At 42.7% G+C, this 21,775-nt stretch overlaps 1 protein-coding gene across 3 annotated transcripts in view; it reads right to left on the reverse strand.

Annotated features, from left to right (window-relative positions):
* MAP4K5 (mitogen-activated protein kinase kinase kinase kinase 5) overlaps positions 1–21,775 on the reverse strand; it is a 72,561-nt gene that overhangs the window by 37,471 nt on the left and 13,315 nt on the right. For 2 of the 3 annotated variants that reach the window (XM_055716114.1, XM_055716113.1), the window contains exon 3: positions 11,677–11,734. In XM_055716114.1, the coding sequence (XP_055572089.1) occupies positions 11,677–11,734 (58 nt within the window). Of the gene's footprint in view, positions 1–11,676; positions 11,735–11,865; positions 12,087–21,775 lie in introns of those variants that run through there. The other variant, XM_055716115.1, reaches the window with a different exon arrangement.

Raw genomic sequence — 21,775 nt, forward strand, 5'->3', positions numbered from 1 at the left:
GCAAAAGAAATGCCAATTTGATATAACGATTTCCAAATTATGACAACCTTCATGTCTCAATGATTACCTGACTTTTACTTAAGAAAATAACTAAATACTAATAACTAAAATACAAAGGTATGAACATATCCCTGACTGATCAGTAAATCCTGAAGGGCGTCTTGAAGTTGAATTGTACAGAGAAACCCCTCAATCAGGGCAGGAAAACTTTAGTAGAAAAGTTTCAAATGTCAAGAACTTTTTTAAGCCTAAGTAGTATTTTTTTTTAATAATGAAAAAAAGAAAAGGCAACATTATTTCCATAAATTTAGCACAGATTTCACACTGTGCTTGCTTTATGGATTACCCTTCAGCTACAACTTTGCTTGAGTTCACATACCCTGCCTATAAATAATTACTATGAACAAAGGATTTTTGAGTTTGAATCAGATGGATTCATTCCTCCCATTTCTCTGACAAACTTCCTATGGGAAATTGTTGAATGCTCACAGATAACTAACTGGAGCATTTTAAAATTGCAGAAGTTTTTCAAGGAAGTTAACTAAGCAAGTTTGAAGGCAAAAGCCTCCCACCCCAAAGAAGATAGTGTCTTTCTCAAACACTACTAGCTGTCCAGGATTTCAGAGTATCTAATGCCAAACAGTCTGCCCTCTTCTTTAACTGCCACCTTCAAATCAAATAATCTTTGATATATCGGAACAGCATTTCAAGAACAACTGAATACCGTCACGTGAAAATTGTGACCAAGAAGCATCCCTGTAGCAGCAAAAAATTGCACACAGCAGCTCGAATTGCCTGTTGATAGCATGTTGATTGGGCTGCCTAGTGTCAAGCAACAGCACTGTCAGTTCTAGGAACCGTGACTAACAGGGAAAAATTGAAGGAAATATGGTGATTTGGGCTAGAAAAAAGACTGACAGTAGAAAAGATAACCTTCATGCACATAAAAGATATCAGAAGGGATAATCCATTCTCCAGTTTTAAGATAGGACAATTAGCAATGGACTTAAATTGCCTTAACCTACATTCTCTGTACAGATGAAAAGCTTTTCCCACTGGAGTAACATCACAGTACTGAACTCGAAGGGTTGGGAAGCTATGAAATTTCCCACCAGTGAAAAAACATGAAGAAAGCACTGAACAAGCACCCATCAGGAGTGAATTAAGCTATCCTGCCTGTAGTAGAGGGAGCCAGAAAAGATGACCTCTTGATCTGCAATTAAAAAACGAAGAATCTATGCAAGAAATGGGGTTACCTACAGAAAAATAAGAGGAAAGGGGGGTGCAGGCTGAATACAGATAGGGAGCTGATCAAAAAGTAGCAAACAGATGGAAAGATGAGAAGTATCCATGAGAAAAGCTTGGCTAAAATATGTACAAAATGATTCTGAAAGATCAGACACAGAGATAGGAGAGAAGATGTATAGTCGTTCAAAGACAACAAGAATGAATTCAAAACAAAGGAATTCAGAGTTTCCAGGCAGCTGGAGTATTAATCTTGGCAAGAGACACTGGAATAGGGCAAAAATTAAATATGCTTGGATAGCATAAAAAAAAAAAAGACAGTAAGACAAAGAATTTGTAAAAAATACTTCATCGAGAGGGAGACAGCAAGATATAAAAGGAATTAGATCAAAGGTGACAATATAGTCATACAAAGAGATTTTCATCTGTTTTAGTCATCAGAGACTGCTTGATGCTAAATAACACGGAATTGGAAAAATGTACTTTTTGTCTACTCACATGTTTGCAATTATGGGTTATGTGGCATGCTGAGCAAAAAACATTGTTTAGGGAGCTGCCGTAAATCACACCAGCAGCGCAGTGAGTCACTGCAGCTTGCTACTATTATGTAATTTTACCTCTGCAGTGAGACACATCGGACAATAGAGCATCACAATGGAATATTCTCCGCCGATCACAGCCCACAGCTGAGGCTGCGCTGCTTGGCACAACCAGCTGCTTGTTCTCCAACACAGCTGGCAGGGAGGAGGCTGCTGGAAATTGCAGCCCTATCACCAAGTGATGCGACTGGATCAGATTTCAGATGCTAAGCAAGGTAAGGCCTGGTAAATTAATGATAAATCTGTATTTAAAAGGGAGACCGTTGAGAAAACACATTAACAGTAGTGAATTATTCTACTTTGCAGACACCATTTCTCACCTACATGGAACTGGCATGCATTGATGTCTTGCCAAGTTGTTCTAGATGGAGAGCATGTGTATTCTGGTTCCACATGCACCCTTCTCTGCAGCATGGGAAGGCTCTGATGGCTCTACTGCCTATTACAGAGTGCTGTTAGATCTTCTCAGCATGCCTCACCTTTATGGTTTTTAAGCAAGCTTATTCCTCGTCATATTTTCATGTCCTCCACTGCCTGGTTTGAGTGGTCCCATCCTACAAAAAGACCCAGGGCCACCAGCCGCAACTCTTCCTGGGTCAGCTGTGAAACTTTGTTCAAAAGCCTCCTCAGGGGAGAAATTAATAGTTGCTGTTTTAAATGGGTTTATTTTCATTTCTTCAGTGCTACATCACAGGGCTGATACTGTGCAGGAACAGAGGGAGGGGTGGGCGGGCAGGCAGTGTCCGGGGCTTGCACGCAGCTGGGAGGAGAAAACTGACAGCATTCAGACATGCACGGTGTCTTGGCACAGAAGCACTTCCTAAGAGGCCAGATCTTCAAGGTGCCAGCCAGCCTGCCAGCACTGCTGCCCCAAGTGAGTACCCTCTACACGCAGTCCTCACGGGCCCCAGCACGCTGAGCGGACACACCAGGCTGCCTGGCAGGAGGCGCGACGTGTGCTCCAAAGCCTGTCCTCCAAGCCTCTCTGGGGAGCTTCAATGTAAACACTTTGCAGACTGGGGATTTTTAACACTATAATTAACATCTGTTATTTAGATGTGAGATGCTGTTCAGCAAAGGGAACAGGTGGACACTGCTGTACAGGATGCTGAAGGATGAAGAGCAGGGTCACACCACTGCTGACAAGCCTACACGCTCACTGCATTCGTACAACTTGCCTGAGAGCCACCCGCCTGAGTTAGCAGAAGCACCTATTGCCTCTGCTGGGACCGCTCCTTAAATGTTTTTTATTTCAACAACCTGAGTTCCCGAATGAGGAGAAAGCCCCAAGGGAGTGACACCTTTGCAGAAACTATTGGCCCCAGTATACAAACTCCACAGTCGAGCAATACCCACGGGTCATCAGCTCCTCTGCCTTGAATTCCAGACATCCCCATGCTCACCAGTTCGCAACCACTCACTCCAAGCCACTTTCCTAACCCTCATGAGCGTTCAGTCTCTGCTGATGAAAGGCGTGGCTCTCCCAAAACGCAGGCTTTTGCTAAGACTGGAGTTTTGCTGCCGGTCTTTCCCCATTAACCTCACGAAGTTTAACTCCTGAGATTTTCCAACCTCCATTTAGATAGCCTGACACTCACTACGACTGACAGAATGCAAGGCATTACTGTGGCATCCTTATCCTGTAGCTTTGACACAAAACTCCCGCTTTCTTCACCACCCTGCAGACCTCTTTACTAACTGTTTTGAGAACTGGGAACAATCCTTTTCTAAAGTTTCGCGTCTTTAAGAAGAGGAATAATTTAAACTGCACTCAAGCATCCAAGCTGTTTTATCCATACCTCTCTTTTCTCAGGATTCAAGGAAACCTGCAGTCTGACAGAAAGAATTTAAATTCCCCAAACTTGAAGCTCAGAAACTTGATTCCAGGCAGGAAACAGCTATTTGGAAACAATGATGTTTCCACCAGCAAATTTTACTGCCAACTGCTAACCACTGATGCTACTGATTATCTCTCCACCGATATAAAATATTACTGATGGCAATGCGCTGCCACAGCAGCATGAGCTCTACAGTAAGTAGCACACAAGTGTTTGGAGTGACTGGTCTAACAGCAGAAGCAATTTCCCTGTGTACGTTCTCTTCTGTCCTGTTTGGATCCTATTTATAAGCAGCCATGTCAACATATAATCTATATGCCTATCCCTTAACACTTCCATCTCCTTTCCTCCTTGCCTTACCTACTCACTCTTGTACATCTCAGCCTTTCACAATCCCATCTTTACTCTCCCTTCCCACCACTGCTATCTCACTACTGCTGGTTTTCTTTGTGTATTTTGTCAGATGATGTGTCCTCCTAATTCACCCTTTTGCAACCTGCCTTCACCCCAACTGCCACACTCTGCATGACCTTCCAACTAAACTGTGATCTTTCAGCTTCTTCCCTACTCCTTCCCCTACCACAACCCCTTCTGCTGACCTTCTTCATCCAAGAAACTCTTAGTTGTAAGTGAAAGGTTACACTACATGGAAACATGAGCTCACCTGCTCTGGATATGTACATTTCTGAAGGAAGAATAGCAGATTGTAAATGCACTGTAAGTATGCAAAGTAAAATTAGACCAGAATTTGCAAAGTTAAATATAATTAAAATGCTGGGCACTCTACATTAGCAGACCATGCTGTCTCTGTTTTGCTCTGTGTACGCTCCCAAAGGCAGGCTGAGCAGCTGTGCAAGTCTGCGGCAGTACCACTCCGGACGTGGCACAGCACAAGCAGGCTATGTCCAGGCTTTAATGGCTCTGGCACACTTGGGAACTCAGGCGTTCAGCCCTGGGTAATTCCTAGACAGATGCAGTGGCAGTGTGATGAGCTGCACACCCACCTCTCCCAAGAAAACTGTGTCAGTGTCCCCTGGGCTTATGGTGATGCCAGCCCGATGCCACAGGAGGTGACAGCCAGCAAAGGAGCACAGGCATCAGAAGCAAGGACTTCAGGTAGTGCTTGACCAGCTGCTGCTCCGCGTGTAAAACCCCTGTTTATTTAAACTGTCATGCACAAAGGACACAATCCCAAGCCCAACCAGGTTACACACCACAAGGCAGTGAAGGTGTAAGCAGTACTGAGAAGTTATTTCCATATTTCTTCAACCCCAGATGCTGCCAACACCAGTTCAATCCCTGCAGGCTTAGTTTAAATAAGCCTCAGGCTTGTTCGTCTGCATAGCTCATATCATCTCTAGGGTATTTATGAAACAGAGAATAAGGCTGCAGTGCCGCAGTGCCCTTCTTCAGTCCCCAAAGTGCCCTGGAGTACAGTGCAGCTCTGCTGTGCTGCAGCCGTGGTCCAGAAGGGGCAGTCCCTCATTGCAGGTTGACCCAGCCCCGCGGCTGTGTTCCTATGTGGAATATGAATCTCTGCATCTGAGCCATGAGATAGAAAACAAGTTTAACAAAAAACAGACCTGCCTTTGAATGTACCGAGCACAATCCTGCACACCTTTGCATGACTATTTGCCTTCGTACAAAACCCCTAGAATAGTTCCACCTCCAGTTTAAGATTCAACCTGAAACAGGTCACTGGATACTTCTGCCCTTTACAGGAATCTCACACAGAAAACGCAAACATTGGACGCAAAATGCAAACGCAAAAATGAGATTCTTCTGTAACCTTGCAAAAAGCACAGAGCACAACAAATCACTGCCAGCCCTCTGAGTATCGAAGGTTTCTGAGGGCACCATTGATCCTTACAGTAGCATTAAAAATGGACATTAGTACATTTTAAAATATTTTGTTACATTTTCCCAGGGAGAAAGTTCTGTGGCAGAAAACTACGCTGGCAAATAGTTACCTCTTTGTATTGACTCCCCTCTCAATTCATCTGCTAAACCCATAGAAGGAAGTGGCTTTAGTGTTTCAGATGGTTTTGGCTTCTACGCTGCTGAGTACAGTTGGATTAGTTTCTGAAATAGAATTGGCTCTCAAATTATTTGAAGCATTTGTACTCAGTGAATGCTGGGAAATGTCATTAGCGTGCCATAATACTTTTGCCTAATGCTCTCCAAAGTCTATGCCAAAAAAAGGGAAAAACACTGTCTATTTTGATTCTAGCAGCACTGCTTAAGTAACTGTGGTAGCAGATCTAGTGTACTGCCCAAAAATTCAAATAAATTACTGACAGTTACCTTCTATGTAGAGAGTTTATTTCCTTTGTCTGGAGAAGAGACAACGGAAGGTAACAGCAGAGTAAATAAAATACGTATTCCTGTTGGGGTCTCAGCTGTAACCTGGAGCCTCTTTGCCCACCAACCTACTCACTACCTGCAGTAGATGAGGCAGTAACACAAATCACAATCCATTCCCACCCGCCATGTCAGCAGTTCTGCTAGGTCTCCCCAAACACTGCTGTCTTACTGCGTGCAGTTCCTTGCAGCATTAATTCAACACATTCCTCACCTTCTCTGGGGAGTTCTTTGCTTCAGCGTCTTTTGTCTTCTGCTCCCAACTCCCTCATCTATGTATTAACCAAGTGTTGAGTTTTGAGCTCTTATTTTTCTATCTGCTAATTAATTTCCATCTATGAGCCACCACCTCCTCCTCTCCAGAAGATGCTGCATATAATTCACAAGCCTATTTCCCTGGCAATTAACTTAGAAAATGTATTACCAGTCTTTTTCTTAGTTGTGCCCTACGGCCTGACAGGAGCTCGGGCTGGTGCTCAGAAGGACTGCTCTTCCCAAGGGACCTCCTCCACAGCTAGCTGAAATAGCTTCTGACACTAGCATGGCCCAGGAATTGGTGGTGCTCTGCAAGTAAAGTCTTACAAAGCTATTAAAAACTCTTAGAAGTCAGTCAGAATGTTGAAGTGGGGAGCAGCTGACTTTTTTTTTCCTCCTTAAAATCTGGAAGATTTTCATCAGCCATGTCTTCTTGCAAAGACATTAAGCTGCTGCACAGTCCAGCTACCCTGCAGAGGCAGTAAACACCCCAGAGAAAGAAAAATAAATAAGTAAACAAATGCTGTGAACCCTCCTTAAAAACAAAGCAAACCCCCAGCAAGATCTCTGCCAGGAGGCTGTGGGTGTACATGCTATTGATGGAGATCAGGTTGGGAACATTTAAAAGATGTATTTTAAAAAAAGTCCAACACCACACAAACAAAATCCCAAACAAACTAGAAGAAATTGCTTGCCTGTGGCAAGTCAGATCAACAAGATAATGAAACAAAAGATATAGTCATCAGTGCTAATTAAAATGGGGTTCTCTGTAGTGGCAACTTTGGGCCAGAGCCTTGCATTTTTCACCGTAGTGCTTAAGCAGCACCAAGCAAAGGCAGGGGCTGCTGGGCCTCCGACTATTCCTGCTCTACCCTCAGCTCTAATGGTAGAGGATTCTGCCTCTGCTTCAGTTTTCAGAGTGTTTCTTCAAATTCACAATAAAACCAGACCTACTTCATTTCAATCAGGTGCAGCAAGAATGCTCAAGGAAGTCACTCACTCCATTAGCAACAGGTTAATATTGTCCTTTTTCTGTCATTGAGGCACTGATGTCCCACATCATAGACCTGCTGGGAGATAAAGCCAGTGGTGGTTCGCTCTCCCAAACCATTGCCCCAAACACTGGCCACAGCATTTCACACACTGCCCGACACGGGCTGAGGGATCCCTGATGTGGTTTCCACTGCATTTAACATCACCTAATTGTCTTATCACTGCGATCCATGTACATAAAAGCAGCCATGGTTTGCTAAGGAAAGGTTAGTAGTCACAGTCACCCAAAGGCAGCAGTTTTACCTTCCCCTCTGAGCCCTTCCACCCTGCTTCTTCCTTCAGCCTTCAAAAACGTCTCTTTGGCTGCACAGCTAAGTCGATCGTAGAACCAGCCAGAATTAAAAATTAACCCTGCACTGAGTGAGGTACGGGGCCCTTCAGCCCTGCATCCCATCTCCAACAAAGGCAGGCATGGAAGTATTTAAAAACAAACCACACAGGGATGCTACCCCCAAACACCCTCCCCGCCTCCAGAGACTTCTGGCTCAGAAAAAGCTCTCAGTCATAGATGGGATCTTTGTATTTCATAGTCTTTCACGTGTTTTTCTCTCATGCAGATTTGTACAGTTGCTCTTTGCACCTATATGAACACAGCTTAATAAAATGAGGAGCTTCACAGATCTTGCAGAGAAAATGACATTTCCTTGTCGGTTGGAGCCTGCCATCCACTGGCAGCACCCAGTGCCTCTAAATCTGCTGCCAGCTCAGTCCCATCACCTGCTTTCACCCAAATACACACCCTGCTACAAGGAACACAGTAGCATGGGGCTGGGATGAAGCATGCAGGGTCAAGAGAACTATCCTGCCTGTTGCTGTGTGATGCCCTTCAGTTCATAAAAACAATCCCCAAACAAGAGGAAAACCCACACTGTGCACCACATCAAATAAACACAGGGCAACAGGCATTTCTGCTCCAAAGAGGTTACCCTCTAACGAGATCAAATAGCTCAGGACCGCTAAAGGAGTCCAAAGGGCTTGTAGAGGTCATGCTGGTGGGAATTAAGGCCGTACCGAGGTTTTGCTCACCAACCACCACTCTCTAGGTCATATGATAATTCTGATGCAAGTAAGCAGGTTCTGAAATTTATTTATGAAATAGGGACTGATCCACAGCCACTGACATCCGAACTGTGTTGTGCACATGAAGCTGATCTGCAGAAGACCTTGCTGACTCTAGAAGATGAGAGCTGCAGCAAAAGCAATGGTTCCAGCAGCACAGCCAGCCTGCTCTTTGCTTGCTTACCTGCACAGGTACACTTCAGTGAAAACTTCAAGAAGGAAGGAAAAGAAAAGCTACAGAATCAAGAACTTTTTATTTGTTCACTGGAATTTCTCAAATTTTTCAAACTGAAAAAAATGTTCAGATTTCAGGAACTTTCAACTGTTAAAAAACCCCAATAAATCACTTTGAAATGAACAGTTAGGTTCATGGGAAATCTTGCATCAAGCAGTCCACAGGATAACATACTTAGATGTGGGAAACCCCAAACTGATTTTTTCGTGATTACTTTACAAAAAAGACTAGCCATCACCCTGAACACCAAGCAAAACAGTCACTCTTCATGTGCTGTCTAAATCGATTCACATTTAATTTATACTAAAAGCAAAATGTATATGAAAAGTTTCTGCAGAAATCCTTAAAACTGCTTCAGAATGCCTTACAGGTCAGTAGGAAAACCAACATCCCATAAGGAGGGAGGCGCAACTGCTGGTCTTCATTGTAAATAAGACAAAGATGGGTCTGAACTCTTCTATATTCTCTAACCCTGTGACAGGTGGGGGCTCCTGCTGCCTTCCTCTCCCACTTTATAACCAACACTTCAGTCTCCCTGCTAACCTAGCTCGAGAGGAAGAAAACAAGGGGTGGGATAAAACCACCAAAGCACTCTAATTTAGAAGTGTTCCCAGCCCTTTTCCCCCACACCCCGTATTTATTTTGGTAAAAACTACTTTGGTGAATTAACACAAATCCATGTATAGTTGCTTGACCATTTCAAAATGGCTGAAATAGAGGAAAAAAAAAAATAAAAAAATATTGAGAGATTCCATGCAAGACTGTTACCTTAACAAACATTAAGGATTTCTTGGAAAGACAAAAAATCCCAGCTGTAAAGACATAATCACTTTTCCCTTAAAGTTTTCATCTGGGATTTCACAACCAAGAAATATAGGGTGAGGAACATGACATTAAGCATCGATCCTCCTGTCAAAGGTTTGAAAATTATTCAAGGCTAACAGATAAGCTGGAAAAAATTAGCTGGCCTAGAAGTCAGCTGGACGATGCTAAACTTTTATGAAAAATGAACATACTGCTATTTAGAAACAGTCTTCTCTCAACCTTTATTCATATGGCTAAAATAAAATTTTTTAAACATTTAGTTTCTAAGACTGGCTCTAATCACTACCTATATCACTGGTCACAGAGTTCTCTGGGAAGGGAGCTGGTCAGATGTCTTAGGTAAGCACCACAGAATTTGAAAAGTTCTGCTAGCCTCGATTGAATAGAAAGCTGGAGGAACTACAGAATACCACAGCAGGATGGGCAGAGCCACCTTTCAGGCTTGTCAGGGATGCACATTTGGAGACCAAGAGGAACGAGGGCAGCAGCCTCTCCGTCTATCAGGGACCTACAGACATTAGCAAACCCTTCGTGTTTAAGAACCCACAACGCCTCTCAAGCCGAGCAACTGAACAGAACCAAGAAATGGCAAGCAAATGAGACGACCTACTTTCCTAAGCAAGAAAGAGGAAGATAGCGCATCCACTTCACTTGCCAGCAATGTACTGATGCTGTGAGCTCCCCATCAAAATTACAGTCTTTTAACACATACAGTCACAAATAGATACTGACGTTCAGGGACTGGAGACATTTCAGTGCTGGTTGGCAAAACCTTGAAATCACGGAAGATGTGTTGGCAGGGACCTCCAGAGATGTCTGGTCCACCCTTCTGCTCCAAGCTGGGCTAACCGCAGAGTCAGGTCACATTGCTCAAGGCCTTGCCCAGTCAACTTCAGAAAATCTTCCAGGACAGAGAACCCATCACCTCCCTGAGCCCTGCCCCAGAACACAAATGCCCTCCTTGCAAAGAATTTTCCCCACATCCAGCTGGGCTCTCCCTTGGTGCAGAACGTGCCAGCTGGCTCCCACCCCCTCTTTGCTGGGCACTCTGGAGAACAGTCTGGCTCCAGCTCCTCGGTCAGTCCACCACAGAGGATGGTGGTTAGATGCTTCTTCAGCCTTCTTGTCCCCAAACTAAAACTCACTCTGTTCTGCTAGCCCCTCCTACCTCACCTTGTCTTTCCAGATTTCTCCTCCATTTTTCCTGCCTAAAGAGCCTGTATTTATTCCCTGCAGCACTCCAGTCATGGAAGCTATCTCACTGTGTCTGCATAAATCCTACCACTTCCTTAGGGTCCCTTAATTGCTTCATAGGCTACAGGTGTCAGTCCACAAGCAGTGGATAAGCACCCACACACAGGAGGAGCCCCCCTCTGCCCCCCCAGCCCCTGTCCCAGAGGACCAGGAACCTGAACAGACACAGCGCAGCAGTTCAGGCAAAAGGCAACCCCAGAGAGACAAACACAGTAGAGACACATAAAAGGACTATGCTAAGGAGGGGTTTGAAAGGTATGCCAGTGACAAAGTAAGGAGAGATTACTTCTTCAAACAAATACAAGATCCTCAGGTGGGACCGAGTTATGACTGAGGAGATAAAAAGCTCCTCTCCTCATTTCCACTCAGGACACAATTTCAGATTTCAGCTCTCTATGCAGGACTCAGATTACGTTTCAGCTCAGCAAATCCTTTGGGCAGCAAGCAAACTTCTCCCACATCTCTTGTTTTTAGGAGTGGCAGAAAACGCACAGGGAAAGGAGCCGTCCTCCTCCCTCAGCACAGGTTAGAAAAAAAGACTATACGCTAAAAAGCACTGAGCTCTTTTTCCCAGTGCACCTTTAGCGGTCATCTGCATCATTTCCTGGTCCCTTCCCCCTTTCAACTCACACAGACTACCAGCTCCCTACTGTCTCAGAGCTCACGGTTTACCATCTGTCCTTAATCTTCTCTTTGTACTAATAACACGCTGTAACTGCAACATCTTTTTATGCCACAATCGATAAGGCAGATAAGAACAAACAAGGAAATAGTGAACAGGACATAGTCAGAAGTAATGGTACATCCTGCAGTGCTTCCTGTCAGCTAACCGCTGAAACTACAGAAAAACCCAAACACTTCTTTTGTCTGGAGCTTCACAGCCGTGTGAAAATAAACATATGGAAAAAATGAAAATGCAATTCAAAAATACAGGAAAGAATGCCAAACTTACCAGGCTCTAACTTGATTATTTTTACAGCAGCCAGTTCTCCTGTATGAAGATTTCTAGCCTGAAATAAGAGAGTTAAGACATACTTAATTATATTGTAAAGACATCTCACACAGTCTTACAAACTGTGAGAAGATAAGCTACAATGTCATGTGTTACAAATATGGCACAATGCAATTCGTTGAGAGCAACCTGGGTGAGGATTATCTGGTTTTGGTATTAGCACAGCTTCAACTGAGCTGGGAGTTGTGAAGCATTACTGGCAGTTCCTTTCAACATTTAAAAAAATCCAGCTATCTGCCAGCAAATGAGAGCTCATGCCTCTCAAACACCATTTTTAAGGGTTGTTGAAACAGAGTCGTTTCTGCCATCCATGCTCGCTGGGGTGGTACAAAAGCACCGTGCTGCAACACGGCCTGTCAGCACTGAGCATGCAGGGCTCAACTACCCATGTCATGGTGCTAAACCTCAGCGTGCTCTGAAAGCGGAACTGATTCGTGGAGTGGCAGGGAGAAGCACTGCAGATGCAGCAGACGCAAGTTGTTCACAGGCGGCTGTGACTCAGCTCTGAAAACAAACTCCTTCCAGCAGATCCTGACAGAGATGAGTGGTCCCCATGACCCTCAGAAGGAGAAGGAGGGCGGGAACCTCCAATTAAACCCCTACAGAACTGTCCTCCAGGTACACTGTAAACTTCACAGTGAGAATTCAGTACTGGAGGATCATGTTACAGGAACCTCAGATACAGAAAGTTTTAAGAGGGGATTTCATTAACACTTTTAACTCTAGTAAAATGAGCTCTAAACCACTTGGGCACCATCACCAGAGCTAAACCATATTATTTTTGACATACAACCTAATCCAATTAGGCACTGTGGCATTCCGCTTCTGCCAGTCATCCAAAAGTTACACGAGTCTAAGCCCAACTGTTTCATTCTTACCCTAACAAACATGCAGTCTTCTGAGCATATGAAATCTGGTTAAGAAGTAGATTACAGAAAATAGAGGGAAAACTGGGGTAGGTGGAATCAGTTTAGCAGTTACTTAAGATGATGATGCAAAACAAATTTGCCCCTGTGGACTGAACTGAAGGAAGCCACTACAGAAGAAAACACTCCTGCGTATGGACAAGAAGTCTTAATGTAACAAGTACAACAAGAACTTGAAAGATGAACTCCTCAGTTTTGTCAACACTTAAGTCAAAATTCCAAATGAGGAAAGGCTTTCCAGCCAGGCAAAAAATCCCCACCAAACCACACAAAAAGAAAAACTCCACCAAACCAACAATAACTGGCCTTTCCAAGTCCTGTAGGACTCAGCCAAGAGATGGGTGTTCAAAATGCAAAAGGACACAAATGTGACTCAACTAAAGTTAAAGAGAACCTAAACAACAGTACAACAGAACCAAACATCTGAAGCCAACAGACCAAATCACTAAACACAGAAACAGATAGTTATCTGCTAACCACAAAGGAAACCTTTACCACTTTTTGAAGTACCTTCCTACTAGAGGTGTTTTTAGACCACAGCAAAATCATTGGTATCCTTCAACATCCAGAAGGAGCATGCATCAAAGCATGGACAACGGACTAGGACCTCTCTTGTACTGGTACACCTAAAAATAGCATTATGAAACACAGACATTTCTGTAAGAGACCAAGGACAGTCTGTCTTGGTGAAGCCAGGGAACCTCCATTATCCACACTTCTATCCACAAGCACTAAGCTGTTCAGATAAAGGAGATTGCATGAAGATTTCCAGAAGATCTGCTTCATTTCTGAAGTGCAAAAAAAAAAGATCGTATTCCTTACAGCTATTCCTTTTCCATATAAGCAATAGCTGCCACAGCTACTGTTATGCTGAAGTTTGAAGGAATGGATGTAGCCTGCCAAAGGTCTTCAGTACGCAGACTGCTTGGCAGGGACTTGAAGGTTCAGGCCAGAGGAGATCACTGCAATTACTGGCTCTCAGCTCTCACACATGATGGGCCATACATATTCACCAAATTGTGTCCTGCTGCTATCCAGTATCAGCATTAAATTTTTGCATATAATCTATAGCTTGGACATGGACTATCTTGGGTTTCGACCACCATACTTTGTCTGCTGGAATGGAAAGCTCTCCAACAAAGGGTTGGTATTTACGAGCTAAATGCATCATCAAGTTGTCTAAGCCACTCACCCTAAGACCGATTTTCCAGTCCTACAGTTTAATCATCCAACTGAACACATTCTCAAGTTGATGACACCAAGACACATATGCTACTTACCTCCTGTTGTGCCAGCACCAAAAGCACTGAGCATCCTCTGATCCTCAATATCCTTGTTTGGATGCTCATATACAAGAATTGTATTAGATCTTCAGTCTAGACAGTCGCATTGCAAGTATGCAGCAAATTACCCAGACTGCTTTCCCAAGAGATGTCACCTGTCCGCAAACAGGACTGACTGCTTTTGTACCTTCAACTTGGGTTGCACCAGCTTTACACGGGTATATACACATCTCTCTCTGCTGTCACTCTTGGTTTTTTAAACTTTTCTCTTCCACATCTTTCTGTCAGCTGAAAACTCAATCAATAATGAATTACTGTTGTCTTGCGCATCATTTAAAAATGTAATAAGGTGAGGGCTAAAACCTGGTTCTCCATGGTACATACCTAGATATGAAAACTGTCAAACAAGGATTGCTCAAATCATTTTGAGACATGTTAAAGAAATTCTCAACTGACTGCCTCTGGGTGACCCACATTTTGCATCATTCTAAGTTTTTTTTAAAAGGACTGTGTAGCATCAAGGAAGTCATGGACGGGAATGCACTATATCAACATTGTTGACTTTATGAAGCAAACCTGAAATTTTGCTACAAATTATATTTAACAAAAATATGTTAACCATCATTTCCATGATGTAAAGAATTAGAGTTAATGATCATCAATTTGTCTTATTGATATACTTCTTCATTGGAGGAGGGGGCGGAACTGAAGTTAAGGGAAGAAATTACAGTTCTCCTAGTCATGTTATTTACATTTTTAAAGCTCAACAGCAAAATATCTGCCTCCTACCCATCCCCTGAAATTTCCTCAGTATTTCAAGTCTTAATTCAGAATTAGCTGAAACCAACCAGAGGCCAGGGGAGCTGCTCTCTCCTGCATGCCAAATAATCCAAACCTGCCAATTAACAAATGTAATTGCTGTTCAGTATCTCATGAGCTATTACTGACATAGCAAGTTATCATTTACATGCTTTTATCACACAAAGGTGACCCTGATAGCATGAACTTCAAATTCTAATATTTCTAGTAGATCTCTTCAAATTCTATTATTTCTAATATTTCAATCTAATGAAAGATAAAACCTGTTAGATTTCTTATTGTCTTAAATTCTGCTGGCCTTGATTCCTTCAATACGTAAGGAAGTCTCCTAAGAACTCAGCTTGCTGTGCTGAGTCCACATCCCCATCAGCAACATGGTCCAGTTCCCACATGACAGAAGCAGAGCCCAACTTCCCTGACAGATCAGGGGACTTGCTGTAAGATTTCCCTGAAAGCTTTTACTGTCTGTTAGTATTGATCTTAATTTCATTTAATGAGACTCAAAACTGAAAATTATGTTCCAGATTACTCCAAACAGAAATTAAAACTGTAAGATTTTGGCAGAAGGATTGCAAAGCTCCAACAGAAAACTTGACCTACACAAGAACAGGACCAGAACAAGGGTATATCCGAATGAGGTGAGCCACACAAAGTTATTTTGCTCAGTGTCATATCCAGAGTATATTTACTGTGAAAGAGGAGCTAGGTAGTAGCCTTTCAGTCCTCAGCTGTCCTACAACCTGCTACAGGATGAGTGACAGCATCCCACTGAGCAGAGCTCTTTCAGAGTATTTTAGCAGCTAGCTACTAATATTACAGAACATCACACAGTTTGTGTTTCAAATAAATCACAAGTATTCCTTTTTTTTTTTTTTTAATATCCCACTACATAGTTGTAGCAACCTAGGAGATTACATGTCACTAGTTTAATGGGACAGCACAATAATCACTACACCTTTTTTCCCCAGTGTACATCAGAACCAGCCAATGCAACCCAGATTCCCTAAAGCATACACGCAGTTGTACCAAAGCAGATTAAAGGCTCCTTTAAACCCATGGTCCAGTCTCAAACAGCAAATGTTTCAGAAAGTGGTTAAGAGCAGAGCAAGCAAATGGTGGCACACTCCTGGTGCACTCTCCCAGCAAAGGAATCCGGATCTGCACAGTGCCTGCTGTGACAAGGACTAGCTGCAGACAGAGCCTGTGTTAGGCTGTCAGTCCAGGAGCAACACACGTTCTTCCAACCTAGGCACAACATCAGCGGTGTACCCCAATGCCACACTCCAAAGTGAGAGGTGTGCTATTAGTAGGACTGGGGTTTTGGGGAGCTGAGAGTTTTATGGTATTGTACTCCAAAAAAATACCGGGTTTTCCCACAAAGGCTTAACTTTGTTCTCAGAACCCCATGAAAAAGCTGTTGTGGGACAGTGGAACCCAACATGACACCTGCAGCAATCCCTGTGTGTGATACTTCCCACCACACACCCAAACAATGCAGATGAGAAAGCACATTCTGGGTAGGACACTTTCTGTAGCTAATGACCAGAAATAACACAGAAAACTGGTTTCAGAACCAGTTCTGCACTCTGCAGTTTTGGTTTATTTATTAAAAGTGCAAGCCAAACAGTTCCACCCTAGGGGGTCCACAGTACGAAGCTGTGTGAGATGGTAAAACGCTGGAGAAACATTTCACTTGGACATCTGAATGCAAGTTTATGTGCTCACTCTCCTTGTCCAACCACTTTCTTCTTCAACACTGAGGAAGAGAAGGGGAAGATTCAGACAGCGATATCATTCTCAAGCCTCCAAATTAGTATTTTTGATCTTCCTGCTGAAATCCCTTTCTTGCCCCAAGGCTGTTGTCTGATCTCCAGCCTTGGATCAACAGCTCAATTCACCAGAAGAGCTGGCTGTTTGACCCTGTCTTCATTTAATCTAATCATAACTGCAGCTCCTGTGGCAACCCTCCCATGCATCCCCATCTTATTCATTCCTTGCCAAGCTTCACTCATCAGTGGCCATGACATTTTGCTGTCCCAAGTACTGCCTGCTTTCTCCCCAGTTACTGCAGATACCTTCAAAAGGCACCTTGACCTCCTGCACAGTGATGGAAATAGAAGTTTCTTATCTGCTTTCTAGTTTCTGACCTCTTACACTTTATAACTCTTAACCTGCTTTATGCAGTTTTGCAATTCCCATTATGCTGCACTGTTCTTTCCATATCTCCCAGTATCATCAAACAATAACTTGAATTCACCTACCCCTTTCTCTGAATTCATACCTACCACTGCCTAGAGCTCTCAGCCAACTAAGGTGACCCAAAGAAATGTCTCTCACCTGGGCTGCTCTAAATCCATGAAAACAGATTCCTTTCTTACACACAGGAAGCACAGCAGGTATTTGAGTTGTGATTAAAAAAAAAAAAAAAGCCGAAATATTACAGGTGTTAGGGCAATAAAAAAGATACCTGATACAGGATACCTGAACAAACCATGAGTACTGCATATATACATGCCAGAAGGTGGGGTCACTGAGACCTTGAAACATGGGACGGGATCTTGAAGATGCCACAACAAGCAGCCCATCTGTGGAGTAAAACTTAATCAAGCAACTGTGACAGCTTGGCACAACCACCAGACCCTTCAGCAGCACTTCAGCCGTGAACTTTTCTACATAAGAATCTGGATTTCACTTCATGGTGCAGCATCCCTCTCCCATACGAAACAAACGCTCCCATGGACATGCCACATTCTGGTATGTAACTCTGCTTCAATTTTTTTAACCTACTCTCAAACTGGTCACATATAGAGATTAGACTTTTCTGTGAAGGAAGGGCTTATTTCTCAGATGAGGCCCCTGATAGCTCACTGCTGTTCCCAGCACACAAGGAGAAACCCTCAAGACCAGCTCTGGGGTCCTGAGGTCTCCTGATACGCTGCAGCCTCAACAGAGACTGCCATGAAGGACAGCAAGTCCTCAGGGGGCCTCTAACACAGCCAGAAGTTGGGGGTGGGGGGGTCATAATTTGCTTGGGTTTTTTGTGAACACACACAAAAAAATCCATAAAAATCAGTACCCAAGAGGCAGTATTAAGAAATCCAACAGGAACTGCCAGGCTGAATTAAGTTTCTGATCCAACCAGTTTACCATTTATCCCTCAAGCAAGCAGTGGGTGATGTCTAACACATCTAAAGAATTTGATCTCGATGGATCGCGATCTGCTGTTCTGTAACAGAATTTGAATTACATCCTAATGCAAAAGTTCAAATAAGCGTTCCTAGTGTTTATCACAATTAACTATATAATTTTGCTTACTCTTATTATTTACATAAATCAGTCAGTTTTAAAAAATGCTTTGTAAACACAGCTGGAAAAGTAGCAGGCAGCTAATGTAAAGAACAGCAATGCTGGACATACTCCTAATGAATAGAAAGGAGCGGCTTGTATGTCTGAAACACCATCCCTTTACCAGCTGAGTTTAACAGCCAGACTGTAGAGCTGGAAATTCATAAAAAGTCAGTATGTAGCTAGAAAGCATCTCAGAAAACCTATCTTAAAAGCAACAAGAGTTAATCCCCATTGTGTGAGCCTAGAATTGCTATCCTTCACAACAGGATGCTGCTACTTTTTGCAGTCTTGTGTATTAGGAAAGCACTTTTGTAAAAGAAACTAAACTCTCCGGAAGCTCTGAGAAAAAAGTTCCTTGCAAATTTGCAGGTAAAGATTAACCCAAGCAGAAAGGCCAGTTCTGATGAACAGGCTCATCGCTGAACGTGACCTTGTGAAACGCTCACCTGATCAGCACCCTGCTCAGAGCAAGAGTACAAGGCTGCTGTTTGCTCAGAGCAGATCCAGACCTTGGTGTCAGAACGGTGCACAAGTGGGAGAATCACCTGCACAGGCTGCAGAGCTCCTCCGCCTGGGCTCCAGCCAAAACCAGTAGCTCCCATTATTGCTTTACAGTTTTAGCCTGAGTAGAGAGCATGCTGGTAGCTGTCCCAGTACCAGGCAGCACACCCTGCAAGCACCCTCAGAAGACTCACAGAAGTGGTATATGACTCATGTACCTCCTCCTGCATTCTGCTGTATCTTACTCCTAGATGGGTGCATGTACTGAACCCATACAGGTGCTATTACTGCCGGTGGGGGGTGGCAGTGGCCACCCCCTCTTTTCTTTTATATGAAACAAAATAAGCAAAGCCAAACCAAAATTCCCCACAGCCCAAATCTAAGAAAACCTAAACAGAGTACCAGACAGAATAGAGGCCCTCCTGCTCAGTGCTGGGAGTGTCTCCATAACAAATGCTGAACACATTTTTCTTCATGTGGGAACATCTAATGGATGGATTAAAAATGTAGAAGGAGGAACAAAAGATACATTAAAAAAAAAAAAGGGGGACAAATCTGTCAAATATTAATGCAAATCTTACTGAATGGTCTGAGACTTGAGCCAGATAGAAACAACCGTCCCTCCCATTTCAAGTCCTCACGATGCTCTGCTCATCACCCAAGGTGTGCCAGCGCAGCTCACATGTGAAGCACATGTCTTTGCTGCTGGAAAAAGACACCTAACAGCAATTTCTAATTTTCATGGCTGTTTCTCTTTTAGAAGGGCAGAAAGACCCAGAGGGATTGCTCACCCCACGATCTTCCAGATGGATTTCTGAGATGGAGAGCAGTACCAGGCTCCTTAATAGCAAAAGGCACAGAGGCTTTCACAAACCATTTCCCTAACAGAGACTTTATAGATTCAGTACACTAAAAGAGAACCATCTCTTACAACCATCACCACTACTACTTTTCAGGATAGACCAATAATAAAGATTCTAATTTTATGTGCTAATTTTACTTTGTATATGTATTTCTGAATTTCTTGTGTCAGCTAGTTTACATGGCAGTGGCACTACTAAACGAGCCATCACTTTGGATATTAGAGCTGAATAACGTACAAAGACAAATATTGATTTTGTGGGTGCTCTCCTGATGGAGACTGCCACTCCTCATCCTTCAGCTGAGGAACATGAAACAGTACAAAGCAGGAGGCAAGCCTCACAGCTGTCACTCCCTATTTCCACATTCACAGCACTTGCAATTTCCCTTATTGAAGGAGAACCACCCAGAATACACAAAATACCAAGGTTTAAATAAATTCCACATTAAAACCTGAAACCCAATGCAGTAAGATCTGTGACTGGCACTCCTAAGCACAGCTGTGATGCAAATAAGGCTTAAATGTATTGACTTTTACCAGCAGTTGGTGAAATTTAGATAGTGTATCTCTTGCAAAGCAAGCTGGGAGGAGGGGAACCTACCTTTCACTCACAGACTTCAGACACTTTCTTAGTCAAGGCCAATTAACTCAAGCAACAAGGATTTAAAGCTCATTAACGATGGTCGCCCAACTCCTTTCATTCCAGCACAGAAAAACAGCCTAAGGATTTGTATAGCGAAGTGGCTTTACAGATCTCACCAGCCACTAAAACGTTTAATTCTCATTCCTAGCAATAACTACTAAGGACAAAGGCCTATGGCAATAAAGATAACAGTAATAACAAAGCAAAAATCAGCATACATCTTAACAAAATTTATTTAGGGGGGAAAAAGTAACAGCAGCAGTCAACTATATGCTTCCAAGTAGAGACTGGTTATTCTCCTATGAAATTTTCTTGGCAGATCATCCTTCACAAAATATTTGGCATCATCTTTCCAAAACTGAAAAGCTAAAGCTAGAAACAGACCCTGACCACAAAAGTATTATTTAGCAACTAATGCAGCACAAAAGATACAAACAAATACCACATGAGAAGAAAAAAAAAAAACCAACAAAACCAAAAAAGGCCCAATTTTGAATCTGCTGGAGCAGACCACTAGCAAAAACCAAAACAGAAAAGAACTTTTTCAAGTTACTTCTATGTGCGTTAGATTGATTTGAAAAGCTACCAGAAACAGCTCACTTTCCTGAGGAATAATACATATTTCTGAACATATCATAAGATCATACAAATCAAAGAATGCCCGTGAAACTGCTAACATACTTAAAATTGAGCAGATGCCTAAGAGCTTTACTGGCCAGGGTATAAAATAGGAGAAAGGAGGGGAAAAAAAAAGGAGACCAAAAAAAGATATTCAACCATATTATTAAACTACAAACCAAGATGGATTTTAAAAGTGTTTATTCACCAAAAAATAGGAAAAATAAATGTAAAACAGTTTTATTTTTTTCCTGTATTGAATGCATAGACCATGACATAGGAAAAAAACTCACTATGGAGTACAAATCCAAGTAACATTAAAAGATTACATGTTTTATGAGCTGCAGGGAAACTTATTTACTCCACAGAGATGAAAGAACTAAGAGATGTGTCAACCAAAATATTTGAAAAAAAGTATCTACACCTTTTCACTGAAACAAAAATAAATCTGGCTTTCTAGGCAGGGAGAAAAGTTTCTGAAGGAAATTTATTGCTCCCCCTTAAATCAAGCCACTTGTATTGCATTAAAGAATTTAAGACCATCATTTCATTTTTTTGATACCAAAGAAATTTTTTTACTACTTTGCTTTTTAACTGTAAACTAACACACAATAAGAGGTGTCTCTTCAGAAAGGCAGATCTGAGGAACCACTGCTGGCATTTCAAAGAGCTGAAGAAACTGCAATTCTGAGATTGCAACCCTTATACCATCACTCTCTGCATGCAACTTCCTAAAACACCAGAAACACTTTTCCACATGCTTTCAGATTAGTCAGAACAAAATATCTAAGTATGCATTTTGCTGGGCTTTTTGTTTGGTTTAGTGAAGTATTGCCTAGAATTGCAGTACTTTATGCTGTAACTGAGCTGTGTGTGCAAGCTCACTTTAAACTACAGTGTTTGGGCAAACCCTTTTCATGTCACACACAGGCTCTTCTGTAGTACCAAGCCTTCTAAATCCAGGGGACACATCTATATTGACTCCTTATTCTTACTGTAATTTATTTGATACAATCTAGAGAGGTGCAGGTGAAAAACT

The sequence above is a fragment of the Falco cherrug genome, chromosome 7 (genome assembly GCF_023634085.1).
Source record: "Falco cherrug isolate bFalChe1 chromosome 7, bFalChe1.pri, whole genome shotgun sequence".
Classification (NCBI taxonomy): domain Eukaryota; kingdom Metazoa; phylum Chordata; class Aves; order Falconiformes; family Falconidae; genus Falco; species Falco cherrug.